Source organism: Dermochelys coriacea, chromosome 6 (assembly GCF_009764565.3).
Source record: "Dermochelys coriacea isolate rDerCor1 chromosome 6, rDerCor1.pri.v4, whole genome shotgun sequence".
NCBI classification, from domain to species: Eukaryota; Metazoa; Chordata; order Testudines; family Dermochelyidae; genus Dermochelys; species Dermochelys coriacea.
Window position 1 is genome coordinate 4,074,453 of NC_050073.1, and position 25,633 is coordinate 4,100,085.

The 25,633-nt window shown below is 51.6% G+C and overlaps 2 protein-coding genes across 13 annotated transcripts; one reads left to right on the top strand and one right to left on the bottom strand.

Moving 5' to 3' along the window:
- Positions 1–506: 506 nt before the first annotated feature.
- LOC122455428 (zinc finger and SCAN domain-containing protein 2-like) lies at positions 507–4,140 on the top strand. Of its 2 annotated transcripts, XR_006282270.1 has the most exons (2): positions 513–2,303; positions 3,252–4,140. XR_006282270.1 is itself a non-coding variant. In XM_043517321.1 (1 exon), exon 1 carries the CDS (start codon positions 1,028–1,030, stop codon positions 1,961–1,963), a length of 936 nt encoding a protein of 311 aa, XP_043373256.1. In that variant the 5' UTR covers positions 507–1,027; the 3' UTR covers positions 1,964–2,387. The 2 variants fall into 2 exon arrangements, 1 of the variants encoding a protein (XP_043373256.1); XM_043517321.1 differs by lacking the exon at positions 3,252–4,140 and having other exon boundaries at positions 507–2,387.
- A 6,169-nt stretch (positions 4,141–10,309) lies between these two features.
- On the bottom strand, positions 10,310–23,635 carry LOC119856500 (zinc finger protein 497-like). Of its 11 annotated transcripts, none has more exons than XM_043517228.1 (9): positions 23,492–23,635; positions 20,618–20,712; positions 19,912–20,457; positions 18,355–18,475; positions 17,985–18,101; positions 16,676–17,643; positions 13,423–13,543; positions 13,054–13,167; positions 10,310–12,668 (listed from the first exon to the last, which is right to left on the bottom strand). In XM_043517228.1, exons 2-9 carry the CDS (start codon positions 20,681–20,683, stop codon positions 11,872–11,874), a joined length of 2,850 nt encoding a protein of 949 aa, XP_043373163.1. In that variant the 5' UTR covers positions 20,684–20,712; positions 23,492–23,635; the 3' UTR covers positions 10,310–11,871. The 11 variants fall into 11 exon arrangements, with proteins under 11 accessions (XP_043373163.1, XP_043373160.1, XP_043373164.1 ...); XM_043517225.1 differs by having other exon boundaries at positions 10,310–12,671; positions 23,492–23,592; XM_043517229.1 differs by having other exon boundaries at positions 16,676–17,640; positions 23,492–23,590.
- Between the last annotated feature and the right edge of the window lie 1,998 nt (positions 23,636–25,633).

The following is a 25,633-nucleotide window of genomic DNA, read 5'->3' on the forward strand; positions in this document are numbered from 1 at the left end:
CGTTCCATCCAGCTGCTTCGGAACCCTCAGAGGCCCAACGTTCCATCCAGCTGCTTCGGAACCCTCAGGGCCCCAATATTCCGTGCAGCGGCCACGGAACCTTCAGACACCCCAAGATTCTGCCCAGCAGCCACAGAACCTTCAGGGTGCCAACATCTCGCGCAGCTGCACTTTCCTGGGGCTAAGGGACCCCTGTGGGACTGTCCCCACTTGTGCCGGAGCCTCCATAGGGCCGAGGCCTTGGAGGAGATCCCGGCCGGGGCCCCCCTCCACAAGGGCGGGCTGCCCGCCAGTGCCCCCCTGGGGGGCGGCCGAGCCTGACGGCGCGGCGCGCTAATGCCTCGGCCACCGCTGTCTCCCGCCCTCGCCAGAGCCTTGCGCCGAGCGCGTGGGCAGGGAAGGGTTAATCCCAATCCGCCCCTTCCCGGGGCACGTGGTGCCATAACGGGGCTGTAATAGGGCAGGTCGGGAGCCGGGGGGGGGGCCAGCAGCGCCCCGGACGCCTGGGTTCCGAGCCTGGCTCGCCGCGCCGTAGGGCGGGTCCCAGGGTGCAGCCCGCGGGAGGGCTCGGCTCGCTCGGCTCGGCTCGGCTCGGCGGGCGGTGAGTGGGGGCGCCGGGGAGAGGCCGAGGCAGGAAATCGCCGCCTGGAGGAAGCGGTGGCAGGGCCGGGGGGGCTCGGAGCCGAAACGCGGCTGGGACCGGAGAGACCCCCCCCGCCCCCGCCTGCTCTGGAGCAGCGCGGGGGGGGGTCTGTGCCCCTGAGCCCAGCAGGGCCCCCCCAGCCGAGCCCGCCCTGGGGCAGCAGTCGCGGGGGGGGGGTTTCTAGATCAGCTGTGCGGGGTTTCCCCCCTGTCCCGAAGGTGAGAACACCGAAGGGAATCCCCGTCAGGCCGGGCCTTGGAGACCGGAGCCGCACAGCCCCTCGCGGGGAGACCCCAAAGCCCTGAGCAGGGAGAGCCACCGGCCTGGCGCAGCGCGGGGCCGGTTGGACAACAGAGAGACCCGCCCCCATCCCAGAGCAGAGACATGGAAGAAAATCCCCATAAATGTTCTGACTGCAGGAAAAGCTTCAAGCAGAGCTCGACCCTGAGGAGGCACCAGCGAACCCACACGGGGGAGCGACCCTACAAATGCCTCCAGTGCGGGAAGAGCTTTGCCGACAGCTCCAACCTCCTTCGCCATCAGAGGAGCCACACCGGGGAGCGACCCTACACGTGTGCCCAGTGTGGGAAGAGCTTTGGGCACAGCGCGACCCTGATCAAGCACTCCAGGACCCACACGGGCGAGAGGCCCTACAGGTGTGATGAGTGCGGGAAGAGCTTCTCGGAGAGCTCCAAGCTCCTAGAGCACGAGAGGATCCACACAGGCTTGAAACCCTACAAATGCCCTATCTGTGGGAAAGTGTTCTGCCACAGCTCCTCGCTGACCAATCATCAGCGGGTCCACACAGGTGAGAGACCTTATAAATGCCCCGAGTGCGAGAAGACTTTTGGACGCCGCTCTATGCTCATTCGACACAGCCGGATCCACACAGGGGAACGACCTTACAAATGCCTCCAGTGCGGGAAGGCCTTTGCCGTTCTCTCAGTCCTGATCCAGCATGAGCGGATCCACACGGGGGAGAAACCCCACAAATGCGCCCACTGTGAGAAATGTTTCAGCGATCCCTCCGTCCTGACCCGGCATGAGCGCATCCACACAGGCGAGCGACCCTACAAGTGTGTCCATTGCGGGAAGGGCTTTAGTCAGAGCTCTACCCATGCTCAGCATCTGAGAACCCACACCGGAGAGCGGCCCTATAGATGTGATGAGTGTGGGAAGAGCTTCAGTGTTAGTTCAAGCCTTGTTATCCACCAGAGGATCCACACAGGAGAGAGACCCTATAAATGTCCCCACTGTGGGAAGAGCTTTAGTGGCTGGCCAAATTTTAGCAGGCATCTGAGGACTCACGCCCAGGAGTAAACCCAACAGGTGACTCAATTCTGCGAGATGCTACTGTGATCACTCTGGGCTCTTTAGACAGAGAACCCATGCATTGGAGAGATGCAAAAATGCCCCCACTGCAGATAGAGCTTCTGCCTCAGCTTGGAGCTTCATAGGTACCAGAGAATCCACATGGTGGGCAACCCTATAAACGCCCCAACTGATGGAAGAGCTTTAGTCCCAGGATGTACCTTATTATTCATCAAAGGATCCACAGCAGAGACAGGCCTGAGAAATAGATATGGAGGTAAGCGTCATTCAGAGCTCAGAACAGGACTTCTGCTGTGACCTCCGAGTGGGGCCTCCGACTGGGCAGATAGTGAGTTTCTTTTCTACCTTTTATTTTTGGAAGAGCCATTGTATTGATCTTGTGCAATCTGAGTCGATAAAAATTCAACTGGAACGTGAAGTTGTTCTTTTCTGGTAGAATGTCATAAATGGGGGGAGAATCAAGTGTGTCCGTGAGGCCAATCTTGTCCCCTTGGGGGTCAGTTCCTGTATACCATAGATCAGAACCATATGGGGTTAGCAGTGCCCTAGAATTGCCTGGTCTACGGTACAGAGTTAGGTCAATGCGAGGCAGCTTGCATCTACCTAGCTTTGTAAGCGTCTGTGCTAAAACGTAGCTCCCACTGACTTAACTCCACCTCCCCAAGAGGCATAGTGCTTAGGTTGATGTAGTTAGGTTGACACAGCGTCAGTGTAGACACTGCATTGCTTACATCAACTGTTGCTGCTTTTCAGAAATCATCCCCCAATGCCTGACCCTGGCAGTTAAATTGGTGCAAGCACTTCTAGTGAGGATGTGCACAGCTGATGCAAGCATAGTGTAGACATGTAAAAGCGATTCAATTACTGCAGTGGCTATAAGTCTACATAACTTGGGTCGGCCTAATTTTGTAGTGTAGATTTGCCCTGTGTCAAACATCCCACACTGCTACCCCCTTCTGCCAGGTCCCAATCCGGATCCAATGCACAAATGTCTTCACTAAGGTACAGGCTGAGAGAGGAATGGGGTGTCTTACTTCTGAGGACACTTCCTCAGTGACCTCCGGGGCAGACACTGAGATATGGGCCCTTTCCCAGGGCATCCCATTCAGTTGCTCCTCCCAAGGGAGCAGAGTTAGAGCAATGCTGACCTCTTTTGAAAATAGCACCCGTAAGGCTCAATAGCAGAAGTTCTTTCCCCCTTCCTCCCCCCGTGGACATGTTAGGTTGTTTCAGAAATTATTTAGTAATTTTAAGTATAAATATTCTTGTTTTACAGGGAAAGATCAAACACACACATGAGGGACTTCCCTTCACTATTCCTTGTAAATCCAGCTATTCTTTACAGCTGGGATTTTGGCTACCTAACTCCCTGAGAGTCCTTTGAAAATCCCAGCAAGCGTTATCACCTCTAAGAAACAGCAGGTGGGAAATTCAAAAATAATCCTCAGGAGAAATTATTCCCTCATGAAACAGGATCTGTTATCTGTAAAGTGTGTTTTTTAGGGTTATTGCATCACAGTACATGAGCACACGCACACACACACACACCATTCAGATGTTGCAACCAGCACAATGGATCTCACCTCAGTGAAGCAGCCAGAATTTGTTTTCAAAACCCTGCTACTTGCTTCGTGACTCAACTACCTCCAAGGTTCTTCTGTACCTCGAGATCACGTACCTTAACTTTGTGTTTCCTGGTTTTCAGAGGTTTAGGTTCAACCATTCTGAAAGGGGGCAGGGCACCAGTGGGCAACTTTAACTCTGCATTAATCAAGTTGTGGGGCAATATAATAAGGGATGGGCATATAGGTCCCTTCTTGAGGCCCATGAGGGTGCAGGGATAGGCACTAAGTCACCCTCTCTGAACCACTTCCTACCTCCCTTTTCCTGCTCCAGGATGCATGATTTGCTCATAAGCACCAGTTTGCAGGTTGCCTACCCACCTCCAACTCATACAGGCTGCCGCACCTTTTCCCAGCCAGGGCCTGGCTGCATCCTGTCCTGGAGGAGGTCCTTCTCCCTGCCCTGTCCAGCCCGCATTAAGCCGCTTGCTCCTTTTAAACCCCGCCTCCAATTGGAGCATGCTCAGCAAGGGTGGAGGGGCGGGGCCTCCTGAGTCTGGAGCTGCTCTTGAATCCTCTGCTGTCCAGTGAGGGATTTATACACCCTGTCACATCCCCGAAGGACGTTCAGTTTTTTTTTTTTGGGGGGGGGGGAACAGTGTTACATTGTTGACTCATATTTAGCTTGTAATCCACTATAGCCCATAGATCCTTTTCTGCAGTACTCTTTCCTAGTCATTTACCATTTTGTATGTGTGCAATTGATTACTCCTTCCTAAGTGGAGTGTTTGCATTTGTCCTTACTGAATATCATCCTTTTTATTTCAGACCAATTCTCCAGATCATTTTGAATTCTAATCCTATCCTCCTAAGCACTTGCAACCCCTCCCAGTTTGGTATCGTCCGCAAACTTTACAAGTGTGCTCTCAGTACCATTATCCAAGTCACTAATGAAAATATTGAATAGTTGTGAGACCTAAGACTGACCTCTACAGTGCCCCACTAGATACACCCTCCCCGATTGTCGGCAAACCAGTCATAACTACACTTTGAGTATGGTCTTTCAGTCAGTTGTGCACACACCTTATTGTAGTTTCATCTAGACCACATTTCCCTAGTTTGCTTATGGAAATTGCCATGTGGAACTGTGTCAAAAGCCTTCCTAAAATCAAGCTATATCCCGTCTACTGCTTTCCCCCGTTTTGACAGTAACCTGTCAAAGGAGGAAATTAGATTGGTTTGGCGTGATTTGTTTTTGATAAACCCATACTGGCTATTCCTTATAAACCCGATTATCCTCCAGATGCTTACAAACTGATAGTTTAATAATCTGTTCCAGTCTCTTTCCAGTTAGCGAAGTGAGGCTGACTGGTCTATAATTCTCTGGGTCCCTTTGTTCCTCTTTGTAGAGACTGAGGTCTACATCCCAGTTTTAGGCTCCACTTGCAATTCCCAAAACTCCTGCCAAACCCTTTAGGCACCTAACCAAACTCAGCAGCTACATTTTCTGGATAAAAGTTCCTTAGGCGTCTCCGTCTCTGCCTTTGAGCATGCACACGGGTGCCTTATCCTAGGCATCTGGATGGTGATATCCAACCGAACCCCCCAGAGTGATTCATGAATCAGGGAAGATGGTAGGTGAGGGTGGATAATGCTTATCTTGCGTGTGGGTCCTGATCGGGTAGGTGTCCTCAGAGGCTAACTACTGGATCAGGGCCCATTCAGAATCTGGCTGGAGGAGGACAAGGTGGGTGACTATACTCTCTAGCCCAGTGGTTCACACATTTGCCTGGGATGTAGGAGACCCAGGTTCAAATCCTCCCCTTGGGGAGAAAGGATTTGAACAGAGGTTTGCCCTGTTGGAGGTGAGTGCTCTAACCCCTGCAAGGTGGGCACCACCTCCTCCTCTGGCTATTTTGTGGGGAGCAAGGCACCAGCCTAGCTCATTCTCTCAAGACACAGCTGAGGCACCTAAGCCTCCTGGCTCCAGGAGAGGAGTTCCCTATTCGTGGATTGCCAGGCAGTCGGCGAGAACTACAAGGGGTTTGGCCATCATGCCAGAATGACCCCATACTGATGATCTGCAATTGTTCTCTGTGTATGAGTGCCTGGAGAGAGAGGCCCCGGGCATCCAAGGAGACAGTGTTACAACACTGTATCTAAAACCATCCAAGCAACCACCACATCAGATTCAAAGAGGGGGCTCAAAACAGGTGTGGATGGAATCCTCTCATAACCACCCCCTTACCCAAACTTAGTTTTGGAAAAAGGAGATTCTGATGATATTGATGGTATATGGCTCAGGATACAGGCAAAGGACTCCACATCTATGGAACACAACACAGGGCATAAGATACAGGCAAAGCTATATACGCTGTGCGGGAAAAGGGCTAATGCAATCCTTGAATGTACAAAGAGAAGAAGTGAGTAGGAGGAGGGAGGTGACTTGACCTCTGTATACAGCAACAGGCAGAGCTGCAGCGCTGGAGTCATGCTGCTGTAGCACGTGTAGTGTAGACATACACCCAGTCTCTTCCCAACGGACAGCAGGACAAGGAGCTTGCTTAGAGATTCTTCTGATTTACCCCACAACCTTCCAGATACAAAGCAGTGTGTTCCCTAGTGAGGCGCGATGGGGAGGCTTGTGTTGTGAGCTGTGGTGTACCAGCTGTCCCCAGAACAACACAAAATATACACAAACCTGCTGTTTTGCAATAGGCACAGCTGCCTTCACAGGGCACAGTCAAGTTGAATAGACAGCAGGCAGGGTTAATCAGGTAAAGTAATGAGCGTTTGATTCAGTCAGGGAAGGATAAGTAAAGGCTTGCCCTGTAGTCCTCTCCCCTTCAGTGTCCCCTAAAAGCCCCACACTTCTGGGACACCATCCTTATGAAACCCACCAGCCAAGGCCCCATTCACGCTGCAGAGAGAACTGGGATTTTGTAATGGGTTAGAGGAACTCTCAGGCTTTACCAGTTACAAGTCAAACAGGGCATTTTCAATTTTCCAGTTCACACTCTGCACCCTTCCCAGCTGTGTTTTTAGGAGTAAATTGTAAAACATCCCGAGCAGCTATTCCACACTGGCCATGCAGCAAGCACTATAGTTTTTGGGGTGTGGGGGGGCAGGATTGTTTCATTTTGTTTTTCAGACACTGTCAGCAGACGGCGGGATGCAGTTATGGGCAGGAGTAGGACTTGAATGACCAGTTGGGGGTATCTGCCACACAGGAAAATCCCTGTGTGCCTAGCCACCCGCAAGAACCTCAGGATAAACTGAGCAGCTAGACATAGAAGCTGTGAGTTAAGATGCACCGCTTGGTAACTCATTATTAACCAAATACTTTGTGCACATGAGCTGTATCGTTAGCCTATAGCACACTAGCTAGTTAGTGCATGGTAGAAAGCTGCTGTGCGGGTGGGGGATGACTGATTTAGTCCTGCTGAAAGGGGGTCAGTTTATTAATTTGCCGACACACCAGTTAAATTTAAAGCTGAAATCTAATAAACTAGATCAGTTGAATGGGGGCGTGGCCAATATTAGAACGGAATCTAGTGAATACAAAGAATGCTAGTTCAGTAATTTAACACTAGGTTCTCCTGGGGTCAGCATTGAACTTGAACAGTGTCTCTCCAATCAGGACATGGGTTATTCTTAACCAATCAACAATTTATGAATCCATCTAGAACCACCCTAGTGTAGAACCAACAATTCACCACTCCAGTGTAGACACAACCACTGTTCTGGGGAGTTATTGAATACACAATACAGTGAAAGCATTGAGGCTCAGCAGTCAGTATCAGTGAACAATACAAGTCAACAAGATTTCTTCTGACATCAGGCATCGGTTCTTTAGCACCTGACACATTATGGCAGTTCCAAGGAGGTACTTATCTTTAAGGCACTTTGAAGAGCGTGATCACTGCTACTTGAATGGATTGTCCAAAAGAGACAAGTAGACTATTAAAAGCAATTGCTTAAAGTTATGGTTTTAAATCTCTCGCAGGCCAGTTTCTTTGGGCTTATAAAGGAGCGTGTGCTTATAGCATTAGTGACAATCTACAGTGTTCAGAGTAGTAGCCGTGTTAGTCAGCCACACTATCAGAGGTTCCTTCACCTGCGCATCTACCAATGTGATATATGCCATCATGTGCCAGCAATGCCCCTCTGCCATGTACATTGGCCAAACTGGACAGTCTCTACGTAAAAGAATGAATGGACACAAATCAGACGTCAAGAATTATAACATTCAAAAACCAGTTGGAGAACACTTCAATCTCTCTGGTCACTCGATCACAGACCTAAGAGTGGCTATACTTCAACAAAAAAGCTTCAAAAACAGACTCCAACGAGAGACTGCTGAATTGGAATTAATTTGCAAACTGGATACAATTAACTTAGGCTTGAATAGAGACTGGGAATGGATGAGTCATTACACAAAGTAAAACTATTTCCCCATGGTATTTCTCCCTCCCACCCCACCCCCCACTGTTCCTCTGATATTCTTGTTAACTGCTGGAATTAGCCTACCTGCTTGTCACCATGAAAGGTTTTCCTCCTTCCCCCCCCTGCTGTTGGTGATGGCTTATCTTAAGTGATCACTCTCCTTACAGTGTGTATGATAAACCCATTGTTTCATGTTCTCTGTGTGTGTGTATATAAATCTCTACTCTGTTTTTTCCACCAAATGCATCCGATGAAGTGAGCTGTAGCTCACGAAAGCTTATGCTCTAATAAATTTGTTAGTCTCTAAGGTGCCACAAGTACTCCTTTTCTTTTTGAATCTACAGTGTGGTTACGTGATGTCTCACTAGAGAATGCTGATTTACTCAAAAAGAAAAGGAGTACTTGTGGCACCTTAGAGACTAACAAATTTATTTGAGCATAAGCTTTCGTGAGCTACAGCTCACTCATTGGATGCATCTGATGAAGTGAGCTGTAGCTCACGAAAGCTTATGCTCAGATAAATTTGTTAGTCTCTAAGGTGCCACAAGTCCTCCTTTTCTTTTTGCGAATACAGACTAACACGGGTGCTACTCTGAAACCTGATTTACTCAATACAACTTTCAGTTATTTATGTTAAAGAACAGAAGGGGAAATAAAATCTTTGAAATGAAATCTCACCCCTTCTTCTTATCCTGTTAACTCTGGATTAGGGGGAGAATGCTTTCTGTACGTCTGGGGATACTGCAGCTTCTTCCTGGGTTCAGTCAACCCTGGGCTCCTCCCACATGTTTTATAGACCTTGACTCCCGTCCTTGTTGGAGGGGGCCATTTGCCACCAGAGTGCTCAGATTTCAGCTCAGTTTCTCTACTGCTTCCATGGGTAACCAGTATGTGGCGGTCGTGTACAACAAAAGTCTTCAACCCTCTTCCTATCAGTCTCTTTATGTTTGATTCATTTCAAGGATTGTATTTCATATTCGCCCGCCTCATTTATTGCATTGCAGTGTAGTTGTAGTTGTGTTGGTCCCAGGATACTAGAGAAACAAGGTGGGTGAAGTGATATCTTTTATTGGACCAACTTGAGACTAAACCACATTTTTATTGAATTATTGTTCTAAGCAGAGAAGTGATCTTTGGAAAATAGTTACTGGTTAATACTGTTGATGCGGCACAAAGGAGCTTTGTCAGGATCACTTTTCACAGCCGACTTAGCGCCTCATTGCCACCCTTCCTTCTACACTGCTGCTGCTGCGAATTCTGCGCCAGCCAGTCTCCTGTGAAAAGTGATATTTGCATGTTGTTAATTTCACTTTTCACCGCCTCCCTGCATAAAGGCAGCGCCGCCACCAGCAGCAGCAGAGAAATAAGGGTGGTGATGTTTCTCTAGTATCCTGGAACCGACACGGCTACAACTACACTGCAATGCAATAAATGAGGCGGGCGAATATGAAATACAATCCTTGAAATGAATCAAACAAAAAAGAGACCGATGGGAAAAGGGTTGAAGGCTTTTGTTGTACACGACCACCACCTACTGGATACCCATGGAAACAGCAGAGAAACTGAGCTGAAATCTGAGCTCCAGGTTAGCAAATGGCCAGTAGAAATAAAAAATAAAAGTTATCCCCTCACCCACCTTGTGATGTTGTTTATTGGAATTTCACCCTTTTTAAGCAATTTCTTTTAATAATTCAAGGCTGTACCCTGGTGAAGTGGTTATACCTTTCCATCTTCCATTGCGTGCTATCCAATGCCTATCGCTTCTGGAGTGCAGCCATCATTTACCAAGAAAACAAACAAAATCCATTATAGTCTTCTAAATTTGGTGGATAAATTCCATACATTCTTTGATTGTATATATGCATTTCATACTATTTAGTTCTCACAATAGCACAAAAGACATTATCCACATAGAGAGAGTTTATCTGATTCACAGAGCAGCCGAGTATGCAGCTTCTAAATTTGGGGTGGAAGACATACTGATAGGACAAAACAGATCATCCATGGTATATTTGATTGATAAGCACAACAGATGTATAGTTTTGCATTTGGGATGAAAACATGTGCTTTGATTTCTTGGGGTAACAGATAGTTTGCCCTATTAGACCTTCAGTCTCATAGCCAGCTTCCCCACCCATCATTTGATCCACTTCCAGTGTGCCATGGAAAAGCAGGGTATCACCCTACTTGGTGACCTTTTGGAGGTCTTTTTAGCTATATTGGGAGTGAGAAAGAGGTTTTATCCATATGACAACACTGATTGAGATTCTTGTTTAGGCAATTAACAATAATCTTATTCAGCCATTTTAGGTCTATTTTTGGGAAGAAGTGGAACTCCAGACCTTGGCTAATCTGGGGACAAGTGTCTTAGATCAAGAATTCTCAAACTGGGGGTTGCAAGGTTATTACATGGGGGTCACGAGTCAGGGGCTGTGCCAGCCTCTTCCCAGTGGGCAGGCTGAGGTGGGCTAGACCAATGGCGCACCAACTGGGAGGTGCGCCTGAGATTCTCTAGTGAGGAACACAAAGAAACTTTGTCAATATCACTTTTCACAGCAGACTTAGGACCCTATTGCTCTGCTGCTGGCAGCAGCGCTGCCTTCAGAGCAGGGAGGCTGTGAAAAGTGAAATGAACAAAACGTACAAATCTCACTTTTCACAGCAGACTGGCTGGGGCAGACTTTACAGCAGCGCCCTCCCACTGTTAACCAGTAACTATTTTACAAAATAACTTTTCTGCATAGAACAATGATTCAATAAAAATGTGTTTTAATTTTAAAGCGGTGAGAAAAGGTCAATTCATTTTAAACAATACGGTTATAAATTTAACATTTAAAATAGTGTTAATTTAAAAAATGTGGTTTTAATTTATAACAGGGGTCGCACTCAGAGGCTTGCTGCGTGAAAGGATTCTCCAATACAATAAGTTTGAGAAACACTCTCTTAGACAAAGTGTCTCACATGATATGAACCATTTTCTTATTGTCCAAGTGGTTCTTATTTGGGGATGAACAGAGGTAGATAGCTTTGCTAATTTTTGAGGACCAGGAGGAAGTAATAGGTACTAATCATTCAAGGCATATTTGTTCTCTATAAACCTGACAATGCTCATCTGTTACCTTTAAACTTCTGTCCATAAGCACTCATCTACATGGGGAATTTTACCAGCGCAAATATACCTGGATAATTATACCACCCTAAATCCCTGTGTGGTTGTAAATTTCCATTAACCATCTTGCTCCAGTGAAAGATCTCTTCCTTCCTTCCTTCACCAGATCCTTCCCCCTCCCAAATCTCACACCTGTCACCATAAATAAATAAGCTGCTACTACCCACCCATGAACTTTGAACCTTGTAATTTTTAATATATATGAGTGGAGAACCGCCCTGCTCCAAGAAAAGGAAGTACCACGCCAATGTTTTCTATCTTGTGTGGAGTCCCTATTGCGATGCTAGATCGCATTTCATCTGAACTTACATTTATGGCATCGGGTTTCTCTTCCATGTGGCAATTGGCCAAGTGTTGAACAAGCTTTGATTTGACAGTGAAGCTTTTCCAACACTTGGTGCATTTGTGAGGGCTCCGGTGCCGGTGTGTAACCGGATGCTGGGAAAGGGTGATCTTCTAATGAAAGCTTTTCCTACACCGGGGACATTTATAGGGCTTCTCCCCAGTGTGAATCTTCACGTGCTTAGTCAGGTTTGATTTCTGCCCGATGCCTTGCCCACATCCAGTGCACTCGTGAGGTTTTTCCCGCGTGTGGGTCTTCTAGTGCTGGACAAGCCCCAATCTCCAGTTGAAGTTCTTCCCATAGTCCAGGCATTTGTAGGGTCTTTTACCTGTGTGTGTCCTCTGATGCACCAGGAGGTTGAACCTCTGGGTGAACCTTAGCCCGCACTGGAGACATCTGTGGGGCGCCCTCCCATGTGGGTCATTTGGTGCTTCCTAAGGTACGAGCTCCGAGCAAACAGTTTTCCACAATCAGGGCATTTATAGGATTTCTCTTCTATGTGGCATTTCATCAAGTGTTGAACAAGGTACGATTTGAGAGTGAAGCTTTGCCCACATGCGGTACATTTGTGAGGTTTCTCTTCCCGGTGTCTTAACTGATGCTGGGAAAGGCTGTACTTCTGACGAAAGCTTTTCCCACACTGGGCACATGTGTAGGGTCTCTCCCCAGTGTGGACCTTCAAGTGTCTGGTCAGGGTTGATTTCTGCACAAAACTTTGCCCACATTCGGTACATTTGTGAGGTCTCTCTTGCCGGTGCATTAACTGATGCTGGGAAAGGTTGCACTTCTCACTAAAGCTTTTCCCACACTGGGGACATGTGTAGGGTCTCTCCCCAGTGTGAACCTTCAGATGTCTAGTCAAGTTTGATTTCTGCACAAAGCTTTGCCCACATTCCCTGCACTGATGAGGTTTTTTCCCCACGTGGGATCGCTGGTGATGGAGGAGCGCCGAGTTCCCCCTGAAACTCTTCCCGCAGTCGGGGCATTTATGGGGTTTCTGTCCCATGTGGGCTGTCTGAGGATCACACTCAGCAGGTCTCTTCGTCCCCACAGGGTCTCCCTGCTGCCATCCTGCTCCACCAGGGTCTTCCCACTCAGGGCTCCAGGACATCCCATTAGGCTCTGCTCCTGCAGGCTCTTCCAGCTGGGGATTCTGCTCCTCTGTCCCGGCACCTGCTAGGACAGAGAGAGAATCCAGCTGGGGTTCATTCCCTGTGCCAGGGAGAGAGGGGGGCACAGGGGTTTGTCACTGAGCAGAAAACTTGATGAGCAGGAAGCAAATCCCCCAAACCCTTCCCTGAGGGGAGAGGAAGGGACAGTTCTGCCCCAGGGGCCCAGCTGAGCCTTCTGAGAAAAGCTAGAGGAGGGGAGGGCTCCTGCCAGGGGTGGGATCTGGGAGTGTCACCTGCCATGAGGACAAGGACCTGCTGGGGACGATACTGACAGAGACAAGATAGAACTGAAGGGGAGATGGGGGAGATCCTGGCAGCTTTGCTGGGATCCCAGCTTTTCCCTTCACTCCCGGACGGTCTCCGAGCCAGTGTCGCTCATTCCTCACCTGTGCAGGTGTCTCTCAGGGTCTCCCTTTCCTCTGAGCCCTGGAGATCCGGGACCCTTGGCTCTTCCCCTCGCTCCATCCAGGAGGTCATGGCCGGGTCAGGGATGGGGAATCCTGCTCGGGGGAAGGAAACAGGCGAGATAGCACTCAGTGAAATCTTCCCCAGGGCTCAGTACAGAAAACTGCTCCTTGATTTTAACCCCAGCCTCGCTTTCTGCTGGGGGGAAGCAGGATCTGCATTGTGGGGTGACGGTCTCTGTGCTGCTGTGTCTGGGGCATCCAGAGGCCAGTGCCCCAAAGGCACCACAGGGGCTTCAGAACCTCCCTTCCCCCACAGCTGCTAATCCCTGAGGGGAAGATGCTCCTCACCCCATGAGATCAGAGGCTCTTCTTTATTCTCCTCCTTCACCTCCCTGCAGATCTCGCCCTGCTCTGGGGCCAGCGCTGCCCTGGAGGAACACGCAGCCTCCGCCTCCCACATCACCGGCTCCTGGAACAACAAAGACCCCTGCTCAGCACTTGACGGACCCACTCGCACCGCAGCCAACGAACCATCCAGTCCTAGAGGAGAATGGCCTCATGTCCCATTCCCCACCCCCCCGAGCCAGCCAGTCCTGCTGCCCTGGGGCTGGATGGGAGCTGGTGATGCTGGTGGGAACGTGCCCAGGATCTGCTCAGTTGGCTAACCTGGGCACATGCAAACACAGTTTGTTTCAATACAGCCAGAGGCAAGATCATCCCACGGGGAACAAAGAATACTGGCCTTACTGACCCACCAGGGACTGTCTCATGGAAAGCACTGCTTCAGACAGGGATTCTGGTGTCATTGTCGACAGACCACTGGACATGACTTCCCAGTGAGATGCTGTGGGGAAAAAGGGCCAATGCCGTCCTTGGCTGTTTAACAGGAGCAGCGAGGAGGGAGGAGAGTTGACCTCTTTGTGTGGCTTGGGGGAGACTGATATTAGAACACACATCCATCTCTGGTGTCCCCATTTTTAAAAGGATGTTGACAAACTGGAGAAGGTGCAGAGAAGAACCACAAAAATGATCCAGGGGCTAGAAACGATGTCTTAGAGGGAGGGACTTGGCTCACTCTGTTTAGTTTATCAGAAAGGTAGGGGGTGACTTGATTTTGGTGTATAAGTATCTTCACAGGGAGAAAATTCATCAAAATTTAGGTTCTACTTTCACACACACACACACACACACATATACTTACACACAATGCATTATTAGCCGGTGGAACTCATTTCCACTAGATATCATGAGGCCTGGAGCTCAGTGGACGATCGGCTAGCAACATGGATAATGAGGACCTCCCTAGGTACATTATGAGCTCAAGTAAAAAATGGTTTTGGTAGGAATCTGCTTCTGGGCACAACCCAATAATTAGCTGACAGGATTAGGAAGACACTTGGACTCAGGGCAAATTGTGCCACCTTTGTCCGCTACTGGGTTTCTTTCATGTACCTATGAAGGGCCTAACTATTGGCCACTGGCCACCAGTGTGGCTTGTTCCTATGGGAAATGAACAACGTCATGGCAGATGGTGAAAGAAGAAAGAGCTGATTTTGGCGAGGGGCAAAGGGAAAGAGACTCATGGTCTACATCAAAACCTGACATCGACCTGGCCATATCGCTCGGGGTGGTGAAAAACATCTTGAATTCTGCGCACAATTATTCTGCCAACCTAGCTACCATCTCTTGAGGGGGCGGATTTGCTACACGGACAAAAAACCCCCTTCCATTGCCGTCATGTCTACGCTACATCAGCAGAGCCGCAGCACTGGCGTTGTACCGCGGTAGCACGTGTAGTGTAGACATAGTCCCAGTCTCTTCCCAGTGGACGGCAGCTGACGTGTCACAGCAGGCCCCAGCACAACCAAAGAAATACACAAACTCGCTGGTCTAGGCAAGCTGCCTTCCCAGGGCACACTCAGGCTTAGTTAACAGCACGCAGGGTTGATCAGGGAAAGCAGTGATCGTTTGGTTCTGTCAGCCTATTGGGAAAGAAAAGGAATGGCCACTTCTCGGTGCCCTGCAATCCCCTCCCCTAAAAGCCCCACACTTCTGGGACACCGTCCTGCTCAATCCCTATGAAACCGACTGGCCAACGCCCCATTTACACTGCAGAGAGAACTGGGGTTTTGTGATCGGTCTAAGGCAGACAGTATTAGGGCTCAACCAGCTCCGAGGCAAAGGGGGCATTTTTCTGGTTTCCGGTTCACACCCAGCACTCGGCCCAGCGGTGTTTGTAAGAGTAAATGGTGAAATATCCTGGGCTACTCGTCCACACTGGCCAAGCAGCAGCTCCTGACAACAAGGACGTTATTTATTTCAGACACTCACAGTGGACTGTGGGATGCAGAGCTAGGGGAGGAAGTAGGACGTGAATCATCAGTTACACTGGTACAGTTACAGGAACCGGCCACACAGGAAAACCGCTGTGTGCCCAACCACTTACTGGAACCATGCAATGGACTGAGCAGCTCGACGCTGAAGCCACAGGCTCAGATGGGATGGTTGGTAACCCACTGTTCACCATGTGCTTTGTGACAGTGAGCTGCATTTTTATCCCATAGTGCTACTCGCCAGTTAGGAACATGGTAGCAAGCTGCGGTCCGGATGGGGCACGACTGATTTGCTCCTACTTAACTGCCACTTTTAAACTTCCCCCAGTGAGGGTTGGTCAGCACAGGGTATTTTACAGGCGTCCGTATACAAGTCTAATTATAACTCTGTAACTTCCTGTGTGGACACACTTATGCTGGAATAAGAGTGTTCACTGGGGAAGTTATAACCGGTATTACCAGAGTGGCATAATTATACTAGTAAACCTCCCGGGGTAGACATGCCCTAAGACGTGTTTAAAAGATACAAACACACGCACACAGAAACGCACACGTATTCTCACTCCTACATCATCCCACTTTTCAAATGGTCCGTACCTCCACTACCAGTCTCTCTCTGCGCTAGTTTTCCACCACTAGTGCCCTTGTGATCACTTCCCTCCAACATCCAGTCATCTAACCTTGAAATTCCCACTAACTATTCCCCCTCCCCCCAGCGAAAGATCTCTTCCTTCCTCCCAAACATAGGTGCCGACTCTGTGGGTGCTCCAGGGCTGGAGCACCATGGGAAAAGTTAGCCAGTGCTTAGCACCCACCGGCAGCCAAGCTGCCCTCTTCCTCCCCCCAGCACCTCCGGCCCACCTGCAGCCTGCTGATCAACTCCTCCCCCTCCCTCCCAGCACCTCCCGGCCTCTGCGATCAGCTGTTCTGTGGCATACAGGAGGCACAAGGAGAGAGGGGGAGCAGAGGGGACAGCGCACACTCAGGGGAGGGGGCAGAACTGTGCAGGAGGAGGCAGGGAAGGGGACGGGGTAGAGCAGGAGGAGGTGGAAGGGTGGAGTGGGGGCAGGGCCGGGGGTTGAGCACCCCCGGGGAAAATTGGAAGCTGGCACCTGTGCTCCCAAATCTCACACTTGTCACCAGCAATAAGCCACTACTACCCACCCATGCTCTTTAAGCCACTCCAAGCAAAGGAAGTACCACACCAATGTTTTCTACCATGTGTGGAGTCCCTATCGCAATGCTAGATCTACAGAATCTGAAGTTACATTTGCTGCATCAGGTTTCTCTCCCATGTGGCGTTTCATCAAGTGTTGAACCAGGTTCGATTTCTGAGTGAAGCTTTTCCCACATTTGGTACATTTGTAGGGTCTCTCCCCAGAGTGGATCCTCAGGTGTCTAGTCAGGTTTGATTTCTGCCCGAAGCCTTGCCCGCATTCAGTGCACTCATGAGGTTTTTCCCCCGTGTGGATCTTCTGGTGTTTGACAAGCCCCGATCTCCTGTTGAAGCTCTTGTCACAGTGTGGGCATTTGTAGGGTCTCTCATTCACATGGGTCCTCTGATGCGTTAGGAGGCTGAACCTCTGGGTGAACCCTACCCCGCACTGGGGGCATCTGTGGGGGCGCTCCCCCGTGTGGGTCGTCTGGTGCTTCCTCAGGTCTGAGCTCCAAGCAAACTGCTTCCCACAGTGGAGGCATTTATAGGGTTTCTGTCCCATGTGGCGTTTCACCAAGTGTCGAACAAGGTACGATTTGAGAGTGAAGCTTTGCCCACATGCGGTACACGTGTGAGGTCTCTCTTGCCGGTGTGTCATCTGATGCTGGGACAGGCTGTACTTCTGGCTAAAGCTTTTCCCACACTGGGCACATGTGTAGGGTCTCTCCCCAGTGTGGATTCTCAGGTGCCTAGTCAGGGTGGATTTCTGCCCAAAGCTTTGTCCACATTCCCTGCACTGATGAGGTTTTTCCCCTGTGTGGGATCGCTGGTGATGGAGGAGCGCCGAGTTCCACCTGAAGCTCTTCCCACAGTCGGGGCATTTACGGGGTTTCTGTCCTACGTGGGTTCCCTGAGGCTGGGGATCATCAAACCCAGCAGGTCTCTCCTCCCCTGGGGGTTCTCTCTGCAACCATGTTGCCCCACAGACGTCTCCCTGCTCGGGGCTCTGGGACGCCCCAGATGACTCCGCTCCCATAGGTCCTTCCCACTGGGGACTCCCCTCGTCTGTCCTGGCACCTGCTGGGAGAGAGAGAGAATCCAGCCAGGGCTTGTTCCCTGTGCCGGGGTGAGAAGGGGCAGCAAATGGGATTGTCATTGAGCAGAAAACCTGATGGACAGGAAGCGAAACCCCCAAACCCTTCCCTGAGAGGAGAGGAGGGGCCGGGGCTTTCCCAGCATCCCAGCTGAGCCCTCAGAGAAAGGCTGGAGGAGGAATGGGTCCTGCCAGGGGTGGATCCAGGAGCGGCACCTGCCATGAGGCCCCTGCTGAGCAAGATGAGACAGAACTGGGGGGCTCCCACTGGCTTTACTGGGATCCCATCTGTTCCCTTCATTCTGAGCCAGTGTCACTCATTCCTCACCTGTATGGGCACCTCTCGGGGTCTCCCTTTCCTCAGAGCCCTGGAGATCCGGGACCCTCGGCTCTTCTTCTCGCGCCATCCGGGAGACCATGGCCGGGTTGGGGATGGTGAATCCTTCTGGTAGGGAGGAAAGGGGCGAGACGCACTTGGTGAAATCTCCCCCTAGGGCTTTGTATGGAGAACGTGCCCCGATTTTAACCCCAGCCCTGCTCCCTGCTGGGAAGACGCAGCATCACCATTTGGAGGGTGACCGTCTCTGTGGTGCTGGGCCACAAGCCACTTCCCCAGAAATGTAATGCCCCCGATGCAGCATGACTACTTCAGTAACTCCTGCCAACCTCCACCCCCAGCTCCTGAAGCAGCTCCTCACCCAGCAAAAATAGAGTCTCTTCCTTATTCTCCTCCTTAACCTCCCTGCAGATCTCGCCCTGTCCTGGATCCAGCTCTGCCTCAGAGGAACACACAGTCTCCTCCTTCCACGTCACCAGCTCCTGGAACAACAAGGGCCCCCGATCAGCATGTTACGGTTCAGTTTAGCCATCCCACAACCAGGCTCAATCAGGCTTCATTAGTCAGAGCCCCAAAAGCACAGCACAGAAAGGCAAAGGTTAATACATCGCCAGTCTGATCTGGAAGACCGTTTTTGCAGCGATCCAGGTTGTCCTGAAATTATTGGCTTATCTCTGATCATATTTATCCCTAAGTTGTTTACAACAAAGGGAAAGTTCTACACATCCCATGATAGTAACGAAGGTTGACATACCAGGTTTCTTATCTCATTTTGAACATTGTTCTTTTAGAGACCCGTGCCTTGGTACTGAATGGATGTTGATTAAGCATCAACAAAACTATCCATCTTATCCTGTCTCTTTGGTATGTGTCTGTACCCGACACTGAAATTGCAACACTTCATATGTGCCCTCAGTTAACCAATCTTAGCATAACTGAAAAGGTTAATATGAATACAATTCATAGTCACATAAAGCATTAACACATGCTATTGATATAGATTGGCATTATGCAGATGATATTGGTTAACACAGAGACCTCATCGATTTTCTCTTATCTAGCTCCACTGAGGAGTTGCCAGACACAGAGGTGTCTTGTAGCAGCCAGACTCAGATACCCGGAGGCTTCTGGGTTTTGCAAGCCTCAGATATCTTCATTCTGACAGGTTCTGCTATGTCCAAAGAACAGAGGCACAGGTAAGCAGCACAGAGACTGCAACCGTTTAGCTCCCATGAGGTTTCCACAGCAGAGTGGAAATGGTAGTGCAAGTATAAAGAATTTGGAGAGTACAGTTCATGGATGTACAACATATACTATTCCTTCTTTGCTTTGCACAGCTACCTTATACAATCATACTATAGTAGTAAAGCAATTCACATTTTGTTAATCTGTTTGCCAGCTGATTTCACGTTCCTCAGCAGAATTTCATTCCTTTGATGGAAATTGCCACTATAGCATTTGTACAGCAGTTTTGCAAGCTCTCCCTTCGCCTATGGCCTAGACTCTGCTTCAGTTTGGTCACCAAGCGCTGCAACCCTAGCCAGACCCACTCCTTCCCCGCCAGCCTTCAAACCATCAGATGGGAACTCCTGCCCCGGAGACATAGAGGAGAAAGGCCTCTCGTGCTGTTCCCCAACCCCATGAGCCACTCTATCCCCCCATCTTGCGGATGAATCGGAGCCAGCGCCCCTTAGAGGAGAAAGGCCCCATGGCCCATTCTCCACTTCTGGTAACTGCCAGTCTCCTGCCCCGGGGCCAGATCAGAGCCAGCACCTCCCCCCAAAGGTGAAAGGTCCCCATCCCATTCCCCAACCCCCTTCAGCCAACCAGTCCCCCCGCCTCATGGGTGGATGGGAGCTGGCGCCCCCTACGTGGGAAAGGCCCCGTGTCCCACACCCGAATGATTTCACATCCTTACCTCCTGCTGCGGCCATATTCCGGGCTCTTGTTTGGCTAACTGGAAACCTTCCGCCAGGACCACGGCCTGCTCCCCAGTCTGGGGGTGACACCCCCCCACCCAGCTCTGGATCTCCTGGGGCAGGATACTCAGGAACTGCTCCAGCACCAGCAGCTCCAGCATCTGCTCCTTGGAGTACTGCTCTGGCCTCAGCCACGCCTGGGAGAGGAGGCAGAGGTGGCCGTACACCTCCCGGGGCCCCTCAGCCTCCTGGTAGCGGAAACCCCTGAAGCGCAGACGATGCATCTCCATGTCGATGGGTCCGTGGGCATCCGGCTCCTCCACTTCCTCTTTGGGAACCAGGCCACATCCTGGTGGGGGCTGGAACTGGAGCCTGAGAGAGGCTGGGGGAGCCACCTGGGCAGCCATGGCCTGTCTCTGAGCCAGGGCACAGCCGTATCTCCCTGGGGATCGCCCGGCGTCAGCAATGGACCCCCTGCAGCACCATCTGTACAGGGGCGGGGGGGCACATCCAAGGGGGGTGAGATCAGCCCAGGGGATGATCACCTTTATGAAGAGGGGAGAGAAATTAGAGCCACAGAAGGAATGAGACACACAGGAACCACCCCTCCCAGCCCCAGTATTGTGGAGAAAGACACGGACCCAGCGCAGGTGACCCCAAGGTTAGTGGCTCTTGATCTCCCATCACCTACAAATTTCTACACACCTGGGTCTCCTTCTGGCCATGTGAAGTGAAAATCAATCCAAAAAATATCAGGACTTGTAGCCTCATCTACAGATAGATAGATAGATAGATAGATTCTAGATAGATAGATAGATTAATTACTTAAGAATCCCCAGTTATCACTTTAAGGGTTAACAGGTTCTTGCCCCAAGATCAGGCCCAGTATTTATTATATAGTTGGGAACCCCAATGTGCACAACTGCAACACTCACGCTATAGGAACTCTTCTATATTTACAAATATCAGTTTATTAATACATTTAGCACAGTCACAAACACCCCAACTCAATAAGGTAGGTAGAGATATTACAGAATGTACCTCTGCACATCCATATACTCACATCATCCCTTGCAGAACAACTGGAAATGTTAGTAATGGGGAAGATGATGGCTATCAACTTCCCCATCATCTCCAGTGGCCAACCCAAGGACTACATCTCCTTCTTCCACTGCCCCTAGGCTGGGATGAAACTTTTATAATATGATACGCTGACGACACTATGTTTGATGCATATTCAGAGGGGTATTTCCCTTTTTCCTTATTTGTATATCCTTACCTTTCTAATTTTGGACTGTCTTTCTTCTATGGGTTAGTATATCAATGATCTCAACTTATTATCATATACGTCAATTCATTGCCATGACCTTTTAGTGGTTAGGTATCTGCAGATGTAGCTCATGTACCTTTATGTACATCAATTCATTGCCATGACACTTCTGTGGTTGGATCATGTACCTGGGGTCAGAACTTCCCCTTAAACTCTATTTTCAGCTCCCCAAATACTTGGGGTTTTCCACTGGGCCGTTTATCTGCAGAAAGTTTAGCTCTTCAAAGTTCATAGGCCTCAAGCCTTATGCTAACTTGCTGAAGCTCATGTCTTCCAGGATTCAGGCCTGTAGGTTCCTTGTGTTACTGCTGCATACATAAGCGCTGGAGCCCCCATGGAAAAAATTAGCAAGCTACCCCCCTCCCTCCACTGCTTCCCGCCCACTGGCGGCCCTGCTGATCAACTCCTCCACCTCCTTCCGTCCCTCCCAGCACTTCCCGCCCGCTGTGATCAGCTGTTCGGTGGTGTGCAGGAGGCACTGGAGCGGGGAGGAGTGGGGATGGGGGCGCACTTGGGGAGGGGGTGGAACTGGACAGGAAGAGGTGGGGCGGGGCAGAGTGGGGGCAGGAAGAGGAAGGGTGGGATGGAGCGTTGGGGGAAGGGGCGGAGTGGGGGCCTGGGCAAGGCTGTGCCCCAACCATGCTCCTCCCCGAAGCTACCTCTTCCTGGCTCTTCCCCCTTGGCCCCAGCCCGGACAAGTTGCTCCTCTTCAGTACTGCGGGGGCTGGAGCTAGGGCGGCTGGGACTTGGGGCCACCTGGCACTGGGGCCGGGCCACCTGGTGCTGGGGGGCTGGAGGCACTGGGGCTGCCCACCCTGTGCTGGGGGGGGAGGGCTGGGGATACGGGAGGGGCTGGTTGCCACAGCGGGGCTCAGGGCTCCTGCGGGGGAAGGGAGCGGGGCTGTGGGGGGGCAGCTGGGGGCTAGCGTCCACCAGCCGGCACCTGCCACCCATGAGTGGGGGTGGGCCCTGGGTCAGAGCGGGAGAGGGGGGTACGAGGGAGTCAAGTATCTCCAGGGAAAGAAGAAAGCAGGCCCCTGTGGCTGAACATAATGCAAAGCAGTGAATCTAAAGGCAAGCTGGCCCACTGGGCTACAGACTCCTTACCCATGTCTTGTTCCTAGATCAGCGGTTCTCAAACTTTTTGCTGGTGACCCCTTTCACACAGCAAGCCTCTGATTGTGAACCCCCCATTTATAAATTTAAAACACTTTTTTATATTTAAACACTATGATAAATCATGGCGGTGAAGTGGAGTTTGGGGTGGAGGCTGACAGCTTGCAACCCCCATATAATAACCTTGTGACCCCGTGAGGGGTCAGGGCCCCCAGTTTGAGAACCCCTGTTCTAGATCCTGATACACAGATCTAATTACAAGCCCCCCATGCCTTCCCAGAGTTGAGGACAGAACCCAGGAGTCCTGGCTCCCAGCCCCTGCCCCAGACCCCACTCCTCTCCCAGAGCAGGGGATAGAACCCAGAGTCCTGGCGCCCAGCCCCCACTGCTGTAACCCCTAGACCCCACTCCCCTCCCAGAGCTGGGGAGAGAACCCAGGAGTCCTGGATCCCAGCCCCCACTGCTGTAACCCCTAGACCCCACTCCTCTCCCAGAGCTGGGGAGAGAACCCAGGAGTCCTGGCTCCCAGCCCCCACTGCTGTAACCCCTAGACCCCACTCCCCTCCCAGAGCTGGGGAGAGAACCCAGAGTCCTGGCGCCCAGCCCCCACTGCTGTAACCCCTAGACCCCACTCCCCTCCCAGAGCTGGGGAGAGAACCCAGAGTCCTGGTGCCCAGCCCCCACTGCTGTAAGTCCTAGACCCCACTCCCCTCCCAGAGCTGGGGAGAGAACCCAGGAGTCCTGGCTCCCAGCCCCCACTGCTGTAACCCCTAGACCCCACTCCCCACCCAGAGCTGGGGAGAGAACCCAGGAGTCCTGGCTCCCAGCCCCCACTGCTGTAACCCCTAGACCCCTGGGGACCCAACTCAGTGTGTCTAATATCTGTGCACTGCCCTGGAGCTGGCTGGGTTAGGGGCACCCTGCTGGGTTCAGCTGCGAAGACCCTCCCCTTCCTTCCCGGTGCTTTCCCTGCAGCTGCCGGGGAGGGTGTTTCTCCGTCCCAGCCACGGTTTGGCTCCGATCCCCTCGCCCCTGGCGCCGCTTCCTCCAGGCAGCGAGTTCCTGCCTCTGCTTCCCTTTCTCTCCCTCCCTGGAGCTGCCTCTCCCCGCGTCTCCCCTGCGCCCCCACTCACCGTCCGGCCGGGGGACCGCAGACGGAGACTCGCCCCTGTGCACCGGGAGTGACTCCGAATCCAGGCAAGGAGCAGGGGCTGGACAGGAAGGAACTAAGGTCCCTGCACTATTTACCACCACCCCATACAGCATCGCTCTAGGAAGTGGCCGGGCTCAGAGCTCATTGGTTTTAACCCTCTTAATTCTCCAGCGCCCCAGGGGGACTCCAACCAGGGAGAGAACCAGGGAAATCCTGAGCCTGCTCCATTTTCAAGCCGGACCTCCCTGTCTCGCTGGATCAGGCCAAAGCTGGCCCCTAGCCAGTATCCTGCCCCCAACTCTGCCCAGCGGCAGCAGGGGACAGTGCGGGAAACGCAGTGGCCAACTTTCACGCGGTAAATAAGCACCCCGACTTTCACAAGAAGCCAAAAATCAAGCTAATCCCACTTCAAAACACGCCGATCCCTAAGAACACCAACACTCTATGTGGCTAGATCCTCCCCGGCCTGCAGTCTGGGACGGTGGTGCGCCCACTGTGCACCCCTGAGTCTCCCCCACTTGCCCCTGCCGGCCGGGAGCCGAAGGACAAAAAAGAAGCAATCAGCTACAACAAACCAAAAACTCACCAACAAGCAACTCACAAGCCCATTAAGCCCCCCAACAAGCCCAATGTCTGTGTTTTCCCCCCCGGGGTTTGGCGTGTCTGGCGAGAAACCCCTCGTGGACACTTTGGGAAGAGTTCCCCACGCCTGGGGGAAATTCTTTCATAGATCTGTAGAGCTGAACTGAAGTCACCATTGCATCATCTAGGCTGACCTCCTGAATAGCTCGGGCCAAAGAATTTCACCCAGGCACCCCTGTACGGAGCCCAATCACTTCTCTTCTGGCCAGAGCATCTTCCAGACCAGCCTCCTGTCTGGTTTGGATGCCATCAAAGAACTGCAAATACACCACACCCCTGGGAAGTGTGTTCCAATGGGTTAATCATCCACACGGGTAAAAACTGGTACCCGGGTGGGCGGGAGGGGGCGGATCAAGGGGTCATGGCCCTCCTACTTTTCACCACAGGCCCGGCCCCCTGCCCCTTTTCTCCCCGAGGCCCCGCGCCCCCAGCCAGGCCAGAAACTGGAGCCCGGCTCGGGTAAGAGTGGTCTGGGAAGCCAAGGCAGCTGTGGGCAGCCCAGGCCCCTCCACGTACCTGGGGGGGGGGGCTGAGAGCAGCCCCGGGCCCTGTCCCCCAGACCCCATTCCCAGGGCAGATGGAAGATCTGCGGCTCCCCACAGCTGCCCAGGCAGCTCTTACCATGGCCCAGCGGTGGCTCTTTGGCCTCTAAGGCCCAACCCCCCAGCCAGGCTAGAAGCCAGAGCCAAGTTGGAGTAAGAGCCATGTGGTCAGCTGTGGGGAGCTGCAGACTCTCCATCTGCCCTGGGTGGGGGGACCCAGGCGGGTGGGGACACAGGCTGGGGGCTGCTCTCAGGCCCCCCAACCCCCGGTAAGTGGAGGGGCCCAGGCTCCCAGACCCAACTACAGCTTCTATCTTGATCAGGGTGGGGGCCTCGGGGGAAGAGGAGGGGCAGGGATGGGACCATGGAGGGGCGCATCTCATGGCCCTCTCACTTTTAGGAAGAATCCCTGGTGCCTTGTTTCTAATTGGAGTTTGTCTGGGCTTAACTTCCTCCCATTCGTTCTTGTTCTGCCTTTCTCCTCTAGGTGAAAGGGCCTTTTCATACCTGGTGTTTTCTCCCTGTGAAAGTACGGATTGTTGGGGTTCACTTTCAAATATTGATGAAATGTCAAATAACCCAGCCTCAATCAGCTTTATTAGTCAGAGACAAAAGAGCCCCACCCAGAAAGGAAAGGGTTAACCTTTATCACACTGATCTGAGAAGCAGAGACTCATCTTCTCCAGCAACATCCAATCTTCTCCCAAATTATCAGCTTAACCCTCCTCCTTGTGTATATACCTCAGTTGTTTACAACAAAGAAAGGCTTAACCCAGTTTTTTAATCAGTTTCTTATCTTGTTTTGAACACAGGTCTCCAGACATCAGCAAACCCAGCGGCATCCTGCACCAGCCCTAGGTGAGCCTGCATGTTGGTCAAGCATCAGCAGAATCATCTCCCGCTTTACCAAACTGTACAGACGGCACCAAGCACACTAG